Genomic DNA, 24,143 nt, shown 5'->3' with positions numbered 1-24,143 from the left:
ACCACACATTAGGGCCCCTGGAAAATGCCAGGGCAGTATAACTACCCCACAAGTGACCCCATTTTGGAAAGAAGACACCCCAAGGTATTCCGTGAGGGGCATGGCAAGTTCCTAGAATTTTTTATCACAAGTTAGTGGAAAATGATGATTTTTTTTTTTTTTTTTTTTTTTCATACAAAGTCTCATTTTCCACTAACTTGTGACAAAAAATAAAAAATTCTAGGAACTCGCCATGCCCCTCACGGAATACCTTGGTGTGTCTTCTTTCCAAAATGGGGTCACTTGTGGGGTAGTTATACTGCCCTGGCATTCTAGGGGCCCAAATGTGTAGTAAGGAGTTTGAAATCAAATTCTGTAAAAAATGACCTGTGAAATCCGAAAGGTGCTCTTTGGAATATGGGCCCCTTTGCCCACCTAGGCTGCAAAAAAGTGTCACACATCTGGTATCTCCGTACTCAGGAGAAGGTGGGGAATGTGTTTTGGGGTGTCATTTTACATATACCCATGCTGGGTGAGAGAAATATCTTGGCAAAAGACAACTTTTCCCATTTTTTTATACAAAGTTGGCATTTGACCAAGATATTTATCTCACCCAGCATGGGTATATGTAAAAAGACACCCCAAAACACATTCCTCAACTTCTCCTGAGTACGGAGATACCAGATGTGTGACACTTTTTTGCAGCCTAGGTGGGCAAAGGGGCCCACATTCCAAAGAGCACCTTTCGGATTTCACAGGTCATTTTTTACAGAATTTGATTTCAAACTCCTTACCACACATTTGGGCCCCTAGAATGCCAGGGCAGTATAACTACCCCACAAGTGACCCCATTTTGGAAAGAAGAGACCCCAAGGTATTCGCTGATGGGCATAGTGAGTTCATGGAAGTTTTTATTTTTTGTCACAAGTTAGTGGAATATGAGACTTTGTATGGAAAAAAAATAAAAATAAAAAAAATCATCATTTTCCACTAACTTGTGACAAAAAATAAAAAATTCTAGGAACTCGCCATGCCCCTCACGGAATACCTTGGGGTGTCTTCTTTCCAAAATGGGGTCACTTGTGGGGTGTTTGTACTGTCTGGGCATTGTAGAACTTAAGGAAACATGACAGGTGCTCAGAAAGTCAGAGCTGCTTCAAAAAGCGGAAATTCACAAACGCTATAACTTTTACCCAAACCATTTTTTCTTTACCCAAATATTTTTTATCAAAGACATGTAGAATAAATTTAGAGCAAAATTTATATATGGATGTAGTTTTTTTTGCAAAATTTGACAACTGAAAGTGAAAAATGTCATTTTTTTGCAAAAAATCGTTAAATTTCGATTAATAACAAAAAAAGTAAAAATGTCAGCAGCAAAGAAATACCACCAAATGAAAGCTCTATTAGTGAGAAGAAAAGGAGGTAAAATTCATTTGGGTGGTAAGTTGCATGACCGAGCAATAAACGGTGAAAGTAGTGTAGGTCAGAAGTGTAAAAAGTGGCCTGGTCTTTCAGGGTGTTTAAGCACTGGGGGCTGAAGTGGTTAATAAAAGTGACATTTTTAAACCCATCAATATTAACCCACTGCACAACCCTTTAATAGAGATGTTCCTGGTTTTTTATTTTGCAACTTTGTGAGCCATAGTTCTGCTGACAGCAGGTTGCTTGCTCCATCTGTATCCTTCGCATGCAATCTTATGAGAGCTAAATCCACTAATAAGGGCACATAGCTATAATGTGATGCTGAACAAGTAAGCTGTCTGCTTAGTCAGTCTGTTGCTGTAGAGCTCTCCATGTACAATGTCCAGTGTTTGCTTGTAGCTACTGAGACGGAAATCCAGAAAGCTGCACGAATAGCACAGATGCCACATCATCTGCTGGCAGCAGAAGCGAGCGGCTCTACAGAACAGGATATCTTGTGTTTATTGCATGCACTATGCATTTGCCAAGGCCAGATGACAGACAAAGAGACTATAGTTTGCACAGAAAAAGATAAATAAATAAAAAAATATGTATATACGAAACGAGAAAGCATCCTACCTGTAATTCCACACATCGGGTGCTTGTAATCCAGTAGTTTATTCCCAGGACAAACACGCACGCTAGGAGCACAGCGATCAGAAGCGGAGGAGACTTCATTGCTCTGCGACCACTCCCCAATCCCATAATATGAAGTTCGGCTGCTCAAACCTGCAGGGAAATTGAAACCAGTTCATCAACCACATACACGATCGCATCATAAAAGGCAAAAAAAAAAAAAAACCACTAAACTGACAAGAACAGGTTGTTGGACTTGTTCTAGGTCACTCAGGAGATCGAGATGTTATTCACATTGTGATGACAGCAGCTTTCAGCAAATTCACATTTCGTTTCCAGATGAATGCAGGCCTTTATTCTTTTTACCGGACAGGCAAGTATACTGTAAAAAGCCCAGCACTGTAGACGTACGCATCAGAAGCCATTTTGACTTCCTTGGTAGCCAAGCGGAGGCCTCAATAGAAAAGAACTAAATGTTAGGCAGTGCAGTCCAGCAGAAGGCTCGGTCCATTGTGTACTGGCTGTGCCAACATATTACAGATCAGCTCCTATACAAATGATTGGGAGCTGAGCTGCAGTACACACGCATGGCCACTACACAGTGGACGGCGCCTTCTGCTTCGGTCTCTGTCAACTGTTACATTTCCAATGCCGATGCTACAGCAAACAGCTTATCAGTGGAGGGGAGGGGGTGCTAGGTGTGTAGGACCACTATCAATCCGATATTGTTGACCAATCTTCCAGACTGGTCATCTATAGCCAAGACCTGTACAACCCCGTTAAATAGATGTATGCCAACAGCTCTCTCTCCTGACAGTGCCCATGGGTGGCCCTGCCAAAAGTACGACAAGACTCCAGGCGATATAGCTTAAGGGTATGTTCACACTAATTATACATATACGGTCTAGTTCACACACTCAGTGTTTGATCAGTGATGTACATCAGTGATTGTGAGCCAAAACCACAGAACAGATCCAAACCTTTCCATTATACCTTCTAGCCTCCACTCTTGGTTTTTGCTCATAACGACTGATGGAAATCACTGACCAAAACATAAATTTGTGAATAAGGCTTCAGTCATGAGGAACAACCCATGGCAGAAATCCAAAAATGCCCCCCCCCCCCCCTAGTCTAAACTGCCATGGGTTGGCACACGGATTAGCCCCATTCAATAGGACTAATCTGTGTGTGGCTTACGAGTTGCGGACTATCTTCAGCCATATACAGTAAAGGGCAGTAAGGATTCCCATTGACAACAACAAGGTTTTGACATGGATTTTGTTATGGAATACATGCCGACAGCTATGAATGAGGATACGTATATCTGAAACGCGTAAGCTATTTCTGACAGTCGGAAGAGGTGATAGATTTCTATGGATGACCATGGATTTTATTTCTACTAGTGCTGGATCTTCTTGTTTGCCCATGTCCCGACATCTGTATCAACATACCGCCATGTGAACATACCCTTAAGGGTTTTTTGGCTTTTGAAAAGCCTCATCAGCGTTGCAAGATCACGATCCGAGGGAGGACTGGACCACTGAACGGTTTGAGCCCGTGAAAATGGCTGCAATACCTAAACGGTTAACGCACTGTGTTTGCTAAACTCCTTGAATTAAAAGTCTACGCTTCAATCACATATTGATGGCTTTGTGTCAGATCTATCGTGGTGGTGGTACAGGAGCTGAATTGGCAAAACTGTGCCACTGACCAGATACTTGTGGACCCACCTATAGTACCACCCGTCCAGTAATTATTGGGCACAGCCTTGAGATGAATTTCTTATTCTCAAAGAACAGTCCATGTGATGGAAGCAGAGTCATGTGCTAGGAAAAGCTCCTACTTCTGGATTAGTCAGTAACAAGTCTAAAGTATGGCTACAAGATATTTCCATCATTTCAGACGATTATCCTTCTCATTTTGACTGATTCGACAAAAGCTCATTGAGACATACTGCCAACAGTGTTGCTAATTAGCTCCAACTTGGCATGACTGGCATGGAAGCTATAATAAAAAAAAATTAAAAAAAATTGTAGTCACTGTCCCGAACCCTCTCCGGTTGAGCATCACCGCTCCTATTCTCCCTGTTGCCCACAGCCATAACATCATGTTTTTGGCTTCAGATGTATGTGAAATGGGCCAATCCCTTTAAAAAAGGAACTCTGACAACTGTAATACAATCGAATGGGTCACTTGGCAAATAGAACTAAAAATGAGGTATACAAGCGAGTACATAATTCAGTCACTGAAGGAAATGCATCCTGGTATTTTACAGGCAACTGCCTTTGACTAAACCAACAGAGAATAGCTACGTGCTGTCAGGAGGCAGCATGGAAACGTAGGTGGCCACAGTCTATTGTACAGTCTCTGGAGCGCCAGCCGAAATGAACAAAAGGTCATGGATGCATTACAAGAGACATATAAAGAAAGCAGCGTCAGAAGCCCACAGCAAAACATGCAAGAGACATATTGGGAGAGATTTACTAATTAATGTGCCACAATTCTGGTTAAATTGGCGCCAAGAAACTGGCATACTGCTTTACCCCACATTTGTTAAAAAGGAGCTGTAACCTCACCTGACAAGTCTGTTTTTAGTAACTACTTGCATCCCCATGGCAATTCCAATCCTGGGGGATCTGTTCTTATAACTCTATAATGTGCCCTTTATTATTCCTATTAGAAGTTATGAATAAATTACCAGAAATTTGCAATGATGGTCCAGATGGGTGTTACCACTTGAGGGGGGGGGGGGGGGTCCCTGCACAATCTGACACTATCCAATCAATGCTGCCAGGGTAACACTGTGCAGAGACACAGCCCCAACTGGTAACCCCCATCATTACAGACTGCTAGCAATTCTTTCATACCTTCTAGCAAGAATAATAAAGGAATGGCACATCATAGAGTCATAAGAATAGAGGTTCCAGAATTGCTATTACACGGGGAGTGCACGTAGTTACTACAACAGACATGAAGTGACAGGTACTTTTTAAGTGTTTCAGACTAGGGTTGTTTCGGATATCGAATTTTCGATACCCAATCGATAAGATACCGGGATTTGCCTTTTATCGATACTAGGCTGTGCTACTGCACAGCCCAGTATCAGAGAACATGATTCGTGCTGCTCTCAGCGTGCGCCATGTTCCCTCAGCAGCACGGCGAGAAGGAAGCAGTCTCTCCCTCCACCTGTGCCGCTGCCACCAATGGGAACGAAGAGGAGGGGAGGGCACACTGCGCCACCAATGATAACTAACGTTTAATACATTACAAATACAGGCGGCAGAAACACATTGCCGACATCCGACCTCTGACAGGGCGCTGCGTCCGTGGCAATTAACCCCTCAGGTTCCGCACCTGAGGGGGTTAACTGCCGCTGATCGCAGCTCCCTGTCATAGAGGTCGGGTGCCGGCAATGTGTTTCTGCTGCCGGCTGTATTTGTATTAAATGTTAATTATCACTGGTGGTGGCGCAGTGCGCCCCCCCACCAGTATTAAGTCATTGGTGGCGCAGTGTGCCCCCCCCCCCCCACCCCCCAGTATTAAAATCATTGGTTGCAGTGGTCACAGAGTCCCCTTACCTCCTCTCATTGGTGATGCAGTGACAGCTTCTGATCGGAGCCCCAGCAGTGTAATCCCAGCTCCGATCGGTTACCATGGCAGCCAGAATGCTACTGAAGCTGGCTGCCATGGTAATCTCCCTGCTGTTGTGTACTATGCACAGGGCAGCAGGGAGAGTGTTACCCCACTAAACTCTTATTTTTTTTATTTGGTTACTTTTAATCCCTATACTGCGATTTATGCATACATACTGTAATTAATCATTTTGGTTCAGCATATTATGTTAAAAACGTACTTTTAAAATATGCAAATTACCTTGCTACCAGCAAGTAGGGCGGCTACTTGCTGGTAGCAGCCGCATCCTCCTATCCTAAAGACGCCCCCTCCGCATGTTGATTGACAGGGCCAGCGGACGGGATCTTTCTCTGCTGGCCCTGTTTGCATTCAAAATCTGGCGCCTGCGCCGTACCTGTCTTCGGTCGGCGCAGGCGCACTGAGAGGAGGACGCTCGCTCAGTCGCTCCATCCTCAATGCACCTGCGCCGATGACGTCACATCTACACCCGGCGCAGGCGCATTGAGGAAGGAGCGACTGAGCGAGCGTCCCCCCTTCTCAATGCGCCTGCGCCGGGTGTAGATGTGACGTCATCCGCGCAAACGCATTGAGGATGGAGCGGCCGAGGGAGCGTCCGCCTCTCAGTGAGCCTGCGCCGACCGAAGACAGGTACGGCGCAGGCGCCAGATTTTGAATGCAAACAGGGCCAGCAGAGAGAGATCCCGTCCGCTGGCCCTGTCAATCAACATGCGGAGGGGGTGTTTTTAGGATAGGAGGATGCAGCTGCTACCAGCGAGTAGCCGCCCTACTTGCTGGTAGCAAGGTAATTTGCATATTTTAAAAGTACGTTTTTAACATAATCTGCTGAACCAAAATGATTAATTACAGTATGTATGGATAAATCGCAGTATAGGGATTATAAGTAACCAAAAAAAAAATGTTTAGTGGGGTGACAGAAGCCCTTTAAGTCCTATTCACCCTGAGAGCTCTATCAGGGTGAATAGGACCAAGGGATTAAAAGATCCCAGGTTCTGGCCCTAAGGGGGGAAAATAGTTATTAAATAAAAAGTAAAAAAATAAATAAAATAAAAAATAAAAAAAAACACACCACATCAAAATATTAAGTATAAATCACCCCCTTTCCCAATTTTACATATAAAATATATAAACAATAAATAAACATATTACATATCGCTACATCCGAAGAGTCCAAACTATTAAAATATTTAAAAAATCTCCTATGCGGTGAACGTTGTAAAAGAAAAACAGCGCGATTCGAATTTTTTTTTTAGTCACCTTGTCCCCCCAAAAAATAGGATAGTTCTGTTCGATTATGGGCCGGATGTTCCATAAAATGCAGAATGCACGCAGCTTTTTTTTACGTTTTTTTTTTTGCGTGGTATCGAATATCGCAATACTTTTTTATGGTATCGAAACCGAATCTAAATTTTGGTATCGAAACAACCCTATTTCAGGCCCATTTTTCAATGCATCTGGCAACACTCTGGCCTAAAGTAAGCCAACTAATGATAGGTGGTAGAAAATTTTTCATTGGGCATCAGCTACTGTGATAAATCTGCCATTTTTACACTGACTAGTCTAAGTCTATGCCTCATGTACAGGATTGCGTCTGTATTTCAGTCCACCAACCACAGACCAGAAAAATACGGACAACTTTTGTGTGCACTCCTCATTTTTCTCTGTCCCATTAATAGAAATGGCTATTCTTGTCTGCAAAATGGACAACAGGACATGTTCTAAAATTTGCAAAATGGACAGAGGGATGCAGATAGGTGTGCTGTCCGTTTTTTGCAGACTGATAGAAGTGAATGGGTCCATATGCAATCTGCAAAAAAATATAGGTCGGACACGGATACAATATATGGTCGTCTGCATTCTCTCCAGTTTTAAGCCAGTAACTGATCACACTGAGTGACAGACTCTGCAACCACATATTTATTTCCATAGGGAATGAGGAGCTGCTGTCAGACTCCTTATCTCCTGGGAGGAACAGAAGATCGGCCAAACTGTGCCCAAAGCTAATATTACCCTTCCATGTAGAGCCAGTTCAAGGCATCTGTAGAGGGATAGCCGCCTACCCATGTGAGCTTTACCGGATTGCCCTGGGGTTCTATACTTAAACTAGTCATCGATAAACTGGTAACACGTCACACCTGAAATATGTCCTTGCATACGTGTCTTTGATCTTTACAGGGTGTGGGACACATAGTGTTAGGCAAAGCACACCTCGGACAATCAGCCAAAGATAAGCTGGTTACATCATGGCACCAAGTGAGAACAAGATCCTATACACTGTACATTGTCCATATGTGTTCCTACGTATGGACCCAATGGAGAAAAGTCCCTGGGTGCAGCCATATGATGAAGCAAAAGGGTCTGTGAGTGACCAGTGGTTTCACTAACCTATATCTTTTCTGGCCTGGGATATGGCGCCATTGCCCCTCCTCGGGCGCTGCAGGTCTTGGGTCTCCCCACGTCAACATTTAGTTTCACACGGGTTACACGACTGCTGCAGCCAATGACTGGCTGCAGTGGCCATGTGACCCATGTCAAACCAGATGTTGACACGAGGCGAAACCAAGATGTGTGATGCCCTAGGGGGAGTGGTGGAGCCAGATCCTAGTTGTGGGCATCAGGTAATATGTATGACTCACACAGTAGGTTCAACCACACTAGTGGGTCTACAGAAAAGGACCCCAGACATGAACAATCCTTTTAAAGGGAGTTCTCCTTTGTCTAGATATTGAAGACCTATCTCCAGAGTAGGTCATCAATATCTAGAAACCGGATAACCCCTTTAATATATGATAAATTGTTGTCTATTAATGTGACGGTGGATAGATACAACGGGATTTAGACACTCTGTCATTTTACACAACTGTTTCACTCATGTGGTGCCTGCATTGACTGTTTTTGTATGTGCTTGTGTGTATGGATTATAGCTATACTATGTTGGGTGGCACTTACCCAAAGTAACTGAACAGCCAATTATCTCATACGTATTGAGGCCGGCCAACAGTTCCCCAATGGTAAAAACCAGGAATGGATGCTTGTTACCCGTGGAAGATAAGCTGCTGCCAAAGGTGTCCGATAACAGCTTATAACCCTCTGACCGCAGACAAACACGTGCGCACAGTCAAGAAATCGGTTTTGTCCAACAGCTAACGTGTATGGTTGTCCGCACATGGATTAGCCCCATGGACAGGGATCATTTGTGGTCAGCCTTGGATTTCTGTGTCAAATACATATTTCCTGTTGTGTGAACCTGTCGACAGGTAATGTTATATGTACTTTCTCAAAAGTGCAAATCGACATGCTACATATGAACATAGGTGCAAACGTGTACAGCTTCAAATATTTGTATAATGTAATCAGAAGTGTAAAGGGTATGTCAAAATGACATCGAAGCTGAAGCTTCAGGTATGCGCATGCCATACCTATATACGTGCTTGTCCTAATAGATGGCATGCATCTGGGACAACTAAATAGAGTACTATCCAAACCATCAACTCAGGTCTCCATTTCAATTACATACACTGACAAAAGAAATAAAAAATGCACCCAGATAGAAATGTCAAACTCAGTATGCAGTTATGTCTCAGCAAGATAAGTAAATGATTATTAGTGTGGTCCGATTAGACACTAGGGAGTAAAAGGGCTTCCCCAATGCTCTAAAAAAAAAAAGGCTCTCAGAGGCTACTTTTGGGTAGGGTACCTCTTGGTGAGAGATAGTTGACTGCAAGACATGTCTCAAGACATTATGCCCATTTAACAGACTTTTAGAGGCGCACATCACTGGACTGAGAGAAGCAGGATGGTTGTTTCGATGAAGTGCTCACCATCTAAGGCGCTCTGAGCTATCTGTTAGAAGGTGTTGGAAGCAGTGGTTCTGTGAGGGCACTCATACACAGCGAACAGGCTCCGGACAGACGAGACAAACCATCAGTAGACAGGATCACTTGATCCGCAGACAAGCACAAGCATCTCCCACAGTTTAGTTGTCTACCATCCAGACACAAGTGGCACCTTCATTACAGACCCCTGTCTCAGCCTGGACCATTTGAAGGCGCTTTGTAGAAGGAAATGTGGGTCATGACGCCCCATTACGTGTCCTGCCATTGACAGCCACCATTGGCATGGTTTACAGTTGTGTTGTGAATGAGAGACCTGAACTACTACTGACTGGAACTGGTTCTTCTTTAGCTATGGACCCAGGTGCTGTTTGGGATCCCATGACAGTCAGGATTAAATGAGCCAGTAAGGTTCCCAGAGGGGCGTCATTCTTGCAGAAAGGAGCCCAGGCAGCCGACCGGGATTGAAAAAATGAAGGCAAAAATCAACTTCTGTCAGCTGCAGGGGTGGGAGGGAGGGTGACTTTCTCCCTGCAGCTCACGCTCAGACAGTAAAGTGCTGCTGTCTGAGAGCGAGCTGTTCAAAAAGACATCCCTGTGTCCATCCAGGCCCTGCGCCGGACGGAGGACAGGGATTCTGAAAGCTGGACTGTCCTGCCTAAAACCGGACCTCTAGCCACCCTAGGGGCAGGCTGCTGTGGAGGTCACAATTAAGGGGACTGTCCGCTATGGAAGTCAGTATTAAGGGGCAGATTGCTGTAGAGACCACTGTTATGGGGCGGGGTGTTGTGGGAATCACTGTTAAGGAGACGGGGTACTATGGAGTCGGAGTCGAGGAGTCAGAGGCAATTTTGGGTACCTGGAGTCGGCAAAAAATTTGCCGACTCCTACTAGATTTAAATTGGAATAAAAAATAAAAAAAAGCAAGTTTAAATGTCCCGATTCACAAAAAGTTATAATTAATTACCGTATTTTTCTCCCTATAAGACGCACCTGCCCATAAGACGCACCTAGGTTTTTGAGGAGGAAAATAATAAGAAATTTTTTTTTTAACCAAAAGGTGTGCTTTTGAACTAATGGTGGTCTGTGGATGGCACTGTTATGGGGGCATCTGTGGATGGCACTGTTATGGGGGCATCTGTGGATTGCACTGTTATGGGGGCATCTGTGGATTGCACTGTTATGGGGGCATCTGTGGATGACACATATATAGCATCTTATCTTATGTGTCATCCACAGATCCCCCCCATAACAGTGTCCCTGTGTAGTGAATGGGGGCCGGAATCTGTTTCTGTAATGGCAGCGAGGCCCGATGCCTGCTTCATTCATAAAGTTGGCGGAGCAGGCGCGTGACGTAGTGAGCTACGCTTCGAGCGCCCACCCGGCCTCCTGACTGCCAAGAAGTTAGTAGTAAGTAGTACAGCGCTAGATTTAAGATGATTGGAAAACTTTAACAATACCCACAAGTTAGATATGATTACCGTATACTACAGTGAGCGGGGCCCGGTGTAGTAGAATACAGTGACTGCACGGGCCCCCAGCCCCTCCTCCCTCTCAGCCTATTAACCGGACGGTCGCAGCATTCGCCCAATAAGACGCACTGCTATTTTTCCCCCACTTTCGCGAAAAATACGGTACTTCTCTACTGTAAGAATAAAGGCCAATGCATGCAGTGCGTCACATTACCGCAAAACGAACACGTTAAGTGACCATGAAGAAGCATGCTTTTCATATGCTTCACTATATGGCACGCAACGCACAGTTAAGGAGCGGCAATACTTATACTTTCCATTGTGTTGTGTTCCGCTGTTACAGGGAACGCATCGCCCATGGTTAACCTAGCCTCTCACTGATAACTGATTAAGTAAATATGTTTTTTGCAGGACTAGAGACTTGTATAAGTGACGGGAATGGAGAGTCAATAGCTCAAGACTGAAGCTGTAAACCATTTGAAAAACTGCTGTCATTCAGCTAAGGCTACTTTCACACCTGCGTTCGGGTGTCCGCTCGTGAGTTCCGTTTGAAGGGGCTCACAAGCGGCCCTGAACGCATCCGTCTGGCCCTAATGCATTCTCAGTGGAGGCGGATCCACTGAGAATGCATCCGCCTGCCAGCGCTCAGCCTCCGCTCCGCTCAGCGAGCGGACACCTGAACGCTGCTTGCAGCGTTCGGGTGTCCGCCTGGCCGTGCGGAGGCAAGCGGATCCGTCCAGACTTACAATGTAAGTCAATGGGGACGGATCCGTTTGAAGATGACACTATATGGCTCAAACGGATCCGTCCCCATTGACTTTCAATGTAAAGTCTGAACGGATCCGCTCAGGCTACTTTCACACTTAGAAATTTTTCTAAGTTATAATGCAGACGGATCCGTTCTGAACGGATGCAAACGTCTGCATTATAGGAGCGGATCAGTCTGATGAAACATCAGACGGACCCGCTCCGAACGCTAGTCTGAAAGTAGCCTAAGGCTATAAAAACTTGTAAACTCAGATTTAGCTTAAACTTTAAACATGACTATGGGATTCTACTAGGGAAATCATGTTTTAAAATAAAAGCCCCTTCCCCTGCCCCTTCCTGGATCCTGCCACTGCCCTATCTTCAGCAGAAGATCAGCACACAAAGGAGAAGGCAGCAGCTTCCTAGCCAGTAGTTCTGTGGTAATGACATGTATGTTGCCTTTCTTTCCTTCAAGGAATGTATAAAATACACTCACATAATAAATACAGAGGAGTTGGAGTCGTGGAGTCGGAAGTACCAAAAACTGAGGAGTCGGAGCATTTATCTACCGACTCCACAGCCCTGCTATGGAGGTCACTAATAAAGGGGTGGACGCTGTGGAGGTCACTGTTAAGGGGACAGGATGCTGTGGAGGTCACTAATAAAGGGGTGGCTGCTGTGGAGGTCACTAATAAAGGGGTGGCTGCTGTGGAGGTCACTGTTAAAAGGGGGCAGGGAATGGTGGAAGTTATAGTTAAAGGAACGGTCCGCTATGGATGTCAGTGTTAAGGGGCGGGGAGCTGTAGAGGTCACTGTTAAGGGGGCGGGTAACTGTGGAGGTCACTAATAAAGGAGTGGCTGCTGTGGAGGTCACTGTTAAAGGGGAGGGCGCTGTGGATGTTACTGTTAAGAGGGCAGGCCGCTGTGGAGGTCAATGTTAAAGGGGCGGGCACTGTGAAGGTCACTGTTAAGGGAGCAGGGGACTGTGGAGGCCACTATTAAAGGGGCAGCGGGGTACTAAGAGTCACTGTTAAAGGGGAAGTCGCTGTGGCGGTCTCTGTTAAGGGGGCAGGGAACGGTGGAGGTCATAGTTAAGGGAACGGTCCGCTATGGATGTCAGTGTTAAGGGGCGGGGAGCTGTAGAGGTCACTGTTAAGGGGGCGGGTAACTGTGCAGGTCACTAATAAAGGGGTGGCTGCTGTGGAGGTCATTGTTAAAGGGGAGGGCGCTGTGGCGGTCTCTGTTAAGGGGGACGGGAATGGTGGAGATCACAGTTAAGGAGACTGTAACCTAAAGTCAGTGTTAAGGGGCGGGTGCTGTAAAGGTCACTGTCAAGGGGGTGGGGTGCTGTGGAACTCACTGTTAAAGGGGCAGGCTGCTGTGAAGGTCAAAGTTAATACATGACCAGGTAGGCAAAAAAGGTGCCAAATGATCCCAATGGTGAATGCTGTGTCATGGATTTGGAGCATGTTGAGTCACTTTTCCTTACACCACATCTTGGTTGGCTGACTTTGGACCGCTATTTTGCACCACAATTGTAATACATGCAAATAATAAATCTAGCATATTTTAGGATGCCACTTGGCCATACTTCCTTTCTCAGACACTTTTCAAAGTTGTCTGGTGAGACACAAAATGTGCACCAGATTTGTGCATTTTAGGCACACCATGTACACTTGTTTTGTAGCGCAATTTGAGCCAGAACTCTGGCGCCATTTGCTTAGTAAATTTGCCCCATTGTGTCCAACACTAACTCTTACAAGAACAATCTTGAAATGCCTCTAGGTGGGTAGCAGAGGCTGCAGTTTTTGGGCTTCAGTGGGCCCGGACAATAGGAGATATGGAGGTCAAAGTAACACTCACTAGTAATTCGGATGGAGTGCAATAAGAGATCAGAGATAAAGGACGATACAATGAAAAGAATGAAAGCAGTTAAGCAGGTCTGGGTTTTAGAAATGCAATTTATTGTTACCTGCCAGGAATGCGGTTTGACAGCACAATGCCACATTTACAGCTCTGAGCCAACCAGTCAGACTGCCTTCTTAGATGCCACAAGAATGCAGGAGTCGCCTTACCCTCTACATACAGTTGAAACTCGAAAAATTTGAATATTGTGCAAAGTTAATTTATTTCAGTAATGCAACTTAAAAGGTGAAACTAACATATGAGATAGACTCATTACATGCAAAGCGAGATATTTCAAGCCTTTATTTGGTATAATTTGGATGATTATGGCTTACAGCTTATGAAAACCCTAAAGTCACAATTGCATAAAATTAGAATATTACATGAAATCAATAAAAAAAAAAAAAGGATGTTAAATAGAAAAATGTAGGACCTCTGAAAAGTATAATCATGCATATGTTCAGTACTTGGTTTGGGCCCCTCAATGCGGCGTGGCATGGATGCTATCAGCCTATGGCACTGCTGAGGCGTTATGGAAGACCAGCCTTCAGTTCTTCTGCATTGTTCAGTCTCATGTCTCATCTTTCTCTTGGCAATGCCCTATAGCAGGGCTGGCCAAACTGCGGCTCTCCAACTGTTGTAAAACTACAACTCCCACCATGCCCTGCTGTAGGCAGACTGGGCATACTGGGAGCTGTAGTTCTGCAACAGCTGGAGAGCCGCACGTTGGCCATCCTTGCCCTATAGATTCTCTATGGGGCTCAGGTCAGGCGAGTTTGCTGGCCAATCAAGCACAGTAATCCCATGGTCATTGAACCAGGTTTTGGTACTTTTGGCAGTGTGGGCAGGTGCCAAGTCCTGCTGGAAAAGGAAGTCACCATCTCCTCAAAGCTCGTCTGTGGAAGGAAGCATGAAGTGCTCCAAAATCTCCTGGTAGACGGCTGCGTTGACTCTGGACTTAATGAAGCACAGTGGACCAACCCCAGCAGATGACAGGGCTCCCCAAATCAACACAGACTGTGGAAACTTCACAGTAGACTTCAAGCATCTTGCATTGTGTGCCTCTCCATTCTTACTCCAGACTCTGGGTCCTTGGTTTCCAAATGAGATGCAAAAGTTGCTCTCATCAGAAAAGAGGACTTTGGACCACGAGCAACAGACCAGTTCTTTTTTCTTTAGCCCAACTAAGGCTACTTTCACACCTGCGTTAGGTGCGGATCCGTCTGGTATCTGCACAGACGGATCCGCACCTATAATGCAAACGCTTAGATCCGTTCAGAACGGATCCGTTTGCATTACCATGAACAAACAAAAAAAAATAAAAAAATATTTTTTTTTGTTCATGATAATGCAAACGGATCCGTTTTGACTTTACATTGAAAGTCAATGGGGGACGGATCCATTTGAAAATTGAGCCATATTGTGTCAACTTCAAACGGATCCGTCCCCATTGACTTACATTGTAAGTGTGGACGGATCCGTTTGCCTCCGCACGGCCAGGCGGACACCCGAACGCTGCAAGCTGCGTTCAGGTGTCCGCCTGCTGAGCGGAGGACAAACGGAGCCAGACTGATGCATTCTGAGCGGATCCGCGTCCACTCAGAATGCATTAGGGCTGGACGGATCCGTTCGGGGCCGCTTGTGAGAGCCTTCAAACGGAGCTCACAAGTGGAGCCCTGAACGCTAGTGTGAAAGTAGCCTAAGACACTTCTGACGTTGTTTGTTGTTCAAGAGAGGCTTGACAAGAGGAATGCGACATTTGAAGCCCATGTCCAGGATCCGTTTGTGTGTGGTGGCTCTTGATGCACTAACTCCAGCCTCAGTCCACTCCTTGTGAAAGTCCCCAACACTTTTGAATGGCCTTTTCCTGACAATCCTCTCCAGGCTGTGGTCATCCCTGCTGCTTGTGCACCTTTTTCTTCCACACTTGTCCCTTCAACATAACTTTCTATTAATGTGCTTTGATACAGCACTTTGGGAACATCCAACTTCTTTTGCAATTACCTTTTGAGGCTTTCCCTCCTTATGGAGAGTGTCAATGATGGCTTTCTGCACACCCGCCAGGTCAGCAGTCTTTCCCAAGATTGTGATTCCTACTGAACCAGACTGAGAGACAATTTTAAGGCTCAGGAACCCTTTGCTCAGGGGGTATGGATTAATTAGCCGACTAGAGTGTGACACCTTGAGCCTAGAATATTGGACCTTTTCACAATATTCTAATTTTCTGCTATTGTGACTTTGGGGTTTCATAAGCTGTAAGCCATAATCATCCAAATTATAACAAATAAAGGCTTGAAATATCTCGCTTTGCATGTAATCAGTCTATCTCTTATGTTAGTTTCACCTTTTAAGTTGCATTACTGAAATAAAGGAACTTTGCACGATATTCTCATTTTTCGAGTTTCACCTGTAGTGCGCCCACAACTCAGCTGTACTGGGGGGCTGCTCCTGTGTGCACTTACATGAAAATAAACATCACACTGCCTCATGACAGAGGACAAGGGTTCCCCCGGGTATCAATACTTTTGTACCGGGATCAATTAGATACCGGGATTTGCCATTTACCGATACTAGGCTGAGCTACTGCGCAGCCTAGTATCACAGAACATGGCGCACGCTGCTCTCAGCGCGCACCATGTTCTCCTCAACAGCTCAGGGGAGAAGAACTCTCTCCCTTCCCCCTGTGCCACTGCCACCAATGAGAGGAGAGGAGAGGAGGAGGGGAGGGGCTGTGGACACTGCGCCACCGATGAAGATAACTAACCTTTTAATACAAATGTAGGCGGCGGGTGACGGCTGCAGAATCACATACCTGGCAACCAACCTCTATGACAAGGTGCTGCGATCCCCGGCAATTAACCCCTCAGGTGCATAAAGGCCAGGTATGCGATTCTGCTGCCAGCACCCGCCGCCTATATTTGTTTTAAAAGGCTAGTTATCTTCATCGGTGGACCCCCCCAGTATTATAAATTCTAATCATTGGTGGCACAGTGCGTCCCCTCCCCAGTATTATAAATTCTAACACTTGGTGGCGCAGTACGCCCCCCCCCCCAGTATTAAAGTAATTGGTGGCAGTGGCCAGAGGGTCCCCTCCTCATTGGTGGTGCAGTGGTAGTTGTGATCGGAGCCCCAGCAGTGTAATCCCGGGGCTCCGATCGGTTACCATGGCAGCCAGGACGCTACTGAAGCCCTGGCTGCCATGGTAATCTCCCTGCTGCTGTGTGCAAGAGTGTAAAGTCAAAAATCGCACGCCTGTCTTGATTCGGCGCAGGCGCTCTGAGAGAAGGAGGCTCGCCTCCTCAGCACTCCCTCAGTGCGCCTGCGCCGATGACGTCACCGAAAGAGAAGACGTCATCGACGCAGGCGCACTGAGGGAGTGCTGAGGAGGCGAGCCTCCTTCTCTCAGAGCGCCTGCGCCGAATCAAGATAGGCGCGCGAGTTTGGAAATGCAGACATAGCCAGCCGGAGGAGGAGATCGCTGCTGGCCCTGTCAATCAACAGGACGAGGGGGCGTTTTTTTGCGGCTGGTACCAGCAAGTAGACGCCCTACTTGCTGGTAGACAGGTAATTTGCATATTATAAAAGTACGTTTTTTGCATTATCTACTGAACGAAAATGATTAATAACATAATGTATAGATATATCGCAGTATAGGGATTATAAGTACCCAAAAAAAAAAAAAGAGTTTAGTGGGGTGACAGAAGCCCTTTAAATATATTACATATCGCCACATCCGAAAAATCTAACTATTAAAATATAAAAAATAAATAAAAATCTCCTAAGCGGTGAATGCCGTAATAGAAAAAAAGTATATAAATAAAAACCGAGCAATTCGCCATTAGTCACCTTATCCCCCCCCCCAAAAAAATAAAAAATATATTTAAAAATAGGATAGGACTGTTCTATTATGGGCCGGACGTTCCATAAAATGCAGAATGCATGCTGCTTTTTTGGTGCTTAATTTTTTTCGCGTGGTATTGAACAGAATAGAGTATCGCAATACTTTTTTATGGTATTGAAATCAAAATTTTGGCATCGTGACAACCCTATGGAGGAAATGAGTGTCTCTGGCTCAACAAGGTATCACACTGTGTCATTTTGGAAATTCATTCTAAGGCTATGTTCACACAACGTCCGTTAAAAAAAAAAAAAAAGAAGGTTTTTGTTTTTTTAACCGATGCCTTTCTGAGAAACAGAAGTTATAAACAGTCCCTTCAATTGTAATGGAGCGGTCAGTGAAAACAAACAGGATAGAACCAGTCTGTCCGTTATTCACTGGCCATTAAAAATAAATAAAAACTGCTGTGTCAATAAGGCTACTTTCACACTAGCGTTGTTTTAATCCGGCGTTCAATTCCGACACCGGAACTGCCCGCCGGATCCGGAAAAACGTGTAAAAACTGATTACATTTGAATCCTGATCAAGATTTTGATCACAATGAAAAAATGCATTGGAAAAAACGGATCCGCCATTTATGGACTTTAACTTTTTTTTCACATTTTTCGGGTTTAACATGCAAAAGCCGGATCCGGTTTGACTGAACACACAGCGCCGGATCTGCCGTTAATGCAAGTCAATGGGAAAAAGACCGGATCCGGCGTTCAGTCAAAGTGTTCAGGATTTTTGGCCGAAGGTAAAAATACAGCATGCTATGTTTTTCTGAAAAGCCTGATCAGTCAAAAAGACTGAACTGAAGACATCCTGATGCATCCTGAACGGATAAGGCCTCTTTCACACTTGCGTTGTTGGGATCCGGCATGCACTTCCGTTGCCGGAGGTGCCTGCCGGATCCGTAACAACGCAAGTGTACTGAAAGCATTTGAAGACGGAACCGTCTTCCAAATGCGTTCAGCGTTACTATGGCACCCAGGACGCTATTAAAGTCCTGGTTGCCATAGTAGGAGCGGGGAGCGGGGGAGCAGTATACTTACAGTCCGTGCGGCTCCCCGGGCGCTCCAGAATGACGTCAGAGCGCCCCATGCGCATGGATGACGTGATCCATGTGATCACGTGATCCATGCGCTTGGGGCGCCCTGACGTCACTCTGGAGCGCCCGGGGAGCCGCACGGACGGTAAGTATGCTGCTCCCCTGCTCCCCGCTACACTTACCATGGCTGTCAGGACTTTAGCGTCCCGGTAGCCATGGTAACTATTCAGAAAAAGCTAAACGTCGGGTCCGGCAATGCGCCGAAACGACGTTTAGCTTAAGGCCGGATCCGGATCAATGCCTTTCAATGGGCATTGATCCCGGATCCGGCCTTGCGGCAAGTCTTCAGGATTTTTGGCCGGAGCAAAAAGCGCAGCATGCTGCGGTATTTTCTCCGGCCAAAAAACGTTCCGTACCGGAACTGAAGACATCCTGATGCATCCTGAACGGATTACTCTCCATTCAGAATGCATTAGGATAATCCTGATCAGTATTCTTCCGGCATAGAGTCCCGACGACGGAACTCTATGCCGGAAGACAATAACGCAAGTGTGAAAGAGCCCTTACTCTCCATTCAGAATGCATTAGGATAAAACTGATCAGTTCTTTTCCGGATTTGAGCCCCTAGGACGGAACTCAGCGCCGGAAAAGAAAAACGCTAGTGTGAAAGTACCCTAATAACTCCATTGTTCTTAAAACATGTCGTGTGAATGTAGCCCGAGAAGATGCTGCCCAGAGAGGACAATGTCATAGTAAATCAAAATGGCCTAAGGCGGTGTGAAAATAACAAAAGACGTTAAACTTACTGGGTCAACCCCCCTCAGCTCCACAACGGCTTTGATTAGGTGGCTGCAGCGAGTGGCAGGCGGCAGTGCAGGGCTTGAAATGAGCACAGGACCTTTTATTATTTTAACACATTCCTGCCCTTGGCCATCTCAAACAACAACCTTTAAAGGGAACCTGTCACCTCCAAAAACCATCCCAAGCCGCCAGCAGTACCTGACAGCAGCCAGCAGATTGTTTCCGACGATCATTTTCTTCCTGAAGGCCGATGTGGCTTAAGCTCAGAAAACGTTCTTTTATCCCCTGCCGGCGCGCTTCTCTAGTCATGCTTGAAGTCAAGGGGGCGACGGCCTCCTTGCTTCAAGTAAAGATACCCACGCCCCCTGCCCCTTCGCTGTGAATATATTTTGGCCATTTCCCGAACTCGGGTTCGGTTCCAAGGTACCACTTCGAACCGAACCTGAATTCGGGAAATGGTTTTTTTTACAGTACAAATTAATTTATGAAGTTATTACGCAAAGTCTCGCAAGACTTTGCGAAGCAATACCTTCGGCTCATGAGAGCCAATACATTCTAATACTGTACGGAGCTCCTGCTCCGTACAGTATTAGGATGAAGTTTTATGCGAATCGACTTCAGATGTTTCATCCGAAGTCCATTCGCTCACCCCTAGTCATCAGTAAGTCATGGGGAGGGTCCGACACCAGGGACCCCACCAATCAGCTGGGGGCGAAGGCACCGATGAATGTGGCATCTCTCGGCCTAGGAGCAGCTGAGGCTCATAGAATTGAAAGCAGCGGATCGCCATACTAAGCACAGCCGCTATACATATGCTTGGTGAGCTGCAAGAAGGCGGCGGCGCTACTGCGAGTGCCCAATGCCATCTCACACAGCTGATCGGCGGGGGTCAGACCCCCACGGATCAGATACTGATGACCTATCCTGAGGAGGTAAGAATAATCTTGGAAAACCTCTCAGTCCATAAGATGTCTGCCCCCCATGGTCACTACTTTGTCTCTCTGACCACCCCCCTGTACAAATAGCGGCTGACAACTTTTAGTGCATCTAAGGCCTCATTCGCATGTCTGTGTCAGGGATAGCGTCCATGACGAGGCGGACACTGCTTCATCTGTGAAAGAGACGGGACATGGAGGCCAGCCAAGGTCTGTCAGTGGTTTTCACAGTTCCATAGACTTCAATAGTCGTGTCTCCCCACAATGAGGGGTTAAGAAGGGTATGTCCTCTCCGGACCACAGATCCACTGACTGGGTGACATAGCTCAGGTCAGCAGAAGGGGCTCCATGGAGGTGGTGGGACTGTGAACACGTTAACCATTTCCCTGCCATATAGTGTGACATCAGTAGATACCAGCCCCATGTTCCTCACAGATATGGCCACTGCCGGTTACCCCATCACCCAGGATAAAGGGCCGCCATTCACCATGTAGGTGACCTACAGATCATAGGAGGGTGATACTTATCAGCAATCCCACCACTGAAGTGGCTGATAACAGGGAACAAGAGCACATAGTCTACATGACACCCGCGGGGGGTCCCACATCTGACACAGGCCGCCCACTCACTTGTGTACGGCGGGGCACTCACCTCCGGCCGGCGACTCTCTCAGCGACGACACCAATGTAAACGTGGAACTCTGCCCCAGGACTGTGCGCCGACCGGGACTCCTTACTTCAAGGCGTTGCCTGGCAACCAGCAGTCACCCAGCCAGAGAAAGGGCGGGGAGGAAGAGGAAGTAAAGGCGAGGGGCAGGTCAGTAGGTACGTGTTCAGGTACGGGGTCATGCTGAGGGGCAGACACGTCAGAGGGGGCTTGGAGGAAGCAGGGACTCGGGAGTGACGGTTCAGTCACACAACTTGTGTGTGGACTATATGGTCATACAGGATGAAGTTCTACGTGGACACAATAGTGCGCCCTCTACCGGCCGACTGTGTGATGACTGGAGCCTGGGAGGGTCTGGTCAAGGTGTCCACCGCAGGAAAGCCGCACCAAAAACGCACTGAACTCAGCTAGCGAAGGGCTAGTTTGTGGGACTTCTGTTCAGGTTTTATAGTTTCCCCCTCTTATTGAGAATAATAAGGTATAGCTCTACTACATGAGACGTCACCTGTAGACAGTATAGTAGCAGTATATTCCGCAGAGATGGATGTACTCACATAATCATGTACATACTAAATAAGGGTACGTTCACACTAGCGTTATTCTTTTCCGGTGAGTTCCGTCCTTGGGGCTTAATACCGGGAAAAAAAACTGATCAGGCATATCCCCATGCATTCTAAATGGAGAGTTAGGGCTCTTTCACACCTGCGTTGTTGTCTTCCGGCATAGAGTTCCGTCGTCGGGGCTCTATGCCGGAAGAATCCTGATCAGGATTATCCTAATGCATTCTGAATGGAGAGAAATCCGTTCAGGATGCATCAGGATGTCTTCAGTTCCGGAACGGAACGTTTTTTGGCCGGAGAAAATACTGCAGCATGCTGCGCTTTTTGCTCCGGCCAAAAATCCTGAACACTTGCAGCAAGGCCAGATCCGGAATTAATGCCCATTGAAAGGCATTGATCCGGATCCGGCCTTAAGCTAAACGTCGTTTCGGCGCAATACCGGATCCGACGTTTAGCTTTTTCTGAATGGTTACCATGGCTGCCAAGACGCTAAAGTCCTGGCAGCCATGGTAAAGTGTAGTGGGGAGCGGGGGAGCAGCATACTTACCGTCCGTGCGGGTCCCGGGGCGCTTCAGAGTGACGTCAGGGCGCCCCAAGCGCATGGATCATGTGATCGCATTGGACACGTCATCCATGCGCATGGGACGCTCTGACGTCATTCTGGAGCGCCCCAGGAGCCGCACGGACGGTAAGTATACTGCTCCCCACTACTACTATGGCAACCAGGACTTTAATAGCATCCTGGGTGCCATAGTAACACTGAATGCATTTTGAAGACGGATCCGTCTTCAAATGCTTTCAGTTCACTTGCGTTTTTCCGGATCCGCCGGGCATCTCCGGCAAATGGAGTACACGACGGATCCTGACAACACAAGTGTGAAAGAGCCATAATCCGTTCAGGATGTCTTCAGTTCAGTCTTTTCAGAAAACCGTAGCATGTTGTATTTTTACCTCCGGCCAAAAATCCGGAACACTTTGACTAAACGCCGGATCCGGCATTTTTCCCATTGATTTGCATTATTGCCGGATCCGGCGCCGTGTGTTCCTTCAAACCGGATCCGGCTTCTGCATGTTAAACCCCAAAAATGTCCATAAATGGCGGATCCGTTTTTTCCAATGCATTTTTTCATTGTGATCAGAATCCTGATCAGGATTCAAATGTAATCCGTTTTCACACGTTTTTCCGGATACGGCGGGCAGTTCCGGCGATGCAATTGCCCATTAGCCTAATGTGTATGGAGGCGTCCTGACTACCCCCATGGCAGATGGTGACAACATGCCCGATCGTTTTGTTGTAAAGGCGACTTTCTTCCACTCGCACCACATGCATGCACTTGGTGCCGGATCCGGCATTAATGCATTTCAATGGAAAATAATGCCGGATAAGGCATTCCAGCAAGTGTTCCGGAATTTTGGACAAAGAAAATACCGCAGCATTGTGGTATTTTCTCCGGCCAAATACCATTAGGCCTCTTTCACACTACCGTTTTTTTTTCCGTTTTGCGCGTTTCGTATACGGTCCGTATATGGAACCATTAATTTCAATGGTTCCGCAAAAAAAACTGAATGTACTCCGTATGCATTCCGTTTCCGTATTTCCGTTTTTCCGTTCCGTTGAAAGATAGAACATGTCCTTTTATTGCCCGCAAATCACGTTCCGTGGCTCCATTCAAGTCAATGGGTCCGCAAAAAAAACGGAACACATATGGAAATGCATCCATATGTCTTCCGTATCGGTTCCGTTTTTGCGGAACCATCTATTGAAAATGTTATGCCCAGTCCTATTTTTTCTATGTAATTACTGTATACTGTATATGGCATACAGAAAAAACGGAACAGAAACGGAAATACAATGGAAACAAAAAAAAACGGAACAACGGATCCGTGAAAAACGCACACCGCAAAACACTGAAAAAGCCATACGGTCTTGTGAAAGAGGCCTAAGAGTGACTGAACTGAAGACATCCTGATGCATCCTGAACGGATTGCTCTCCATTCAGAATGCATGGGGATAATCCTGATCAGTCGTTTTCCGATATTGAGCCCCTAGGACGGAACTCAGCGCCGGAAAAGAATAACGCTAGTGTGAAAGTACCCTAAGGCTGAGTTCACACGGGCGAGATTTCCGCGCGGGTGCAATGTGGGAGTTGAACGCATTGCACCCGCACTGAATCCGGACCCATTCATTTCTATGGGGCTGTGCACATGAGCGGTGATTTTCACGCATCACTTATGCGTTGCGTGAATATCTCAGCATGCTCTATATTGTGCGTTTATCACGCAACGCAGGTGCCATAGAAGTGAATGGGGCTGTGTGAAAATCGCAAGCATCCCCAAGCAAGTGCGGATGTGGTGCGATTTTCACGCATGGTTGCTAAGATAACAGTCTATTCACTGTATTATTTTCCCTTATAACATGGTTATAAGGGAAAATAGCATTCTTTAGTACAGAATGCTTAGTAGAAGGTCAATTGAGGGTTAAAAAATAATTAACTCACCTCCTCCTCTTGATCGCGTAGCTGCCTGTCTCTTCTTACTACTTTAATCATGAGCTGCCGGCTAAAGGACCTGTGGTGACATCAGATCACATGGTCCAATCACATGATCCATCACCGTGGTGATGTGA

The 24,143-nt window shown here is 46.3% G+C and overlaps 1 protein-coding gene across 2 annotated transcripts in view; it reads right to left on the bottom strand.

The window, feature by feature from the left end:
- The window catches only part of GOLM1 (golgi membrane protein 1), a 61,299-nt gene extending 40,106 nt beyond the window's left edge, over positions 1 to 21,193 (bottom strand). The window contains exons 1-2 of one of the 2 annotated variants that reach the window (XM_040417009.1): positions 20,943 to 21,193; positions 2,023 to 2,172 (exon numbers count right to left, since the gene is read on the bottom strand). In XM_040417009.1, the coding sequence (XP_040272943.1) occupies positions 2,023 to 2,148 (126 nt within the window). In that variant the 5' untranslated portion in view covers positions 2,149 to 2,172; positions 20,943 to 21,193. The remainder of the gene's footprint in view (positions 1 to 2,022; positions 2,173 to 20,942) is intronic. The other variant, XM_040417006.1, reaches the window with a different exon arrangement.
- Positions 21,194 to 24,143: the final 2,950 nt, after the last annotated feature.

This window comes from Bufo bufo, chromosome 2 (genome assembly GCF_905171765.1).
Source record: "Bufo bufo chromosome 2, aBufBuf1.1, whole genome shotgun sequence".
Lineage (NCBI taxonomy): Eukaryota > Metazoa > Chordata > Amphibia > Anura > Bufonidae > Bufo > Bufo bufo.
Note: the sequence above shows the minus strand (reverse complement) of the source record. Positions and strands in the feature narration are given on the sequence as shown.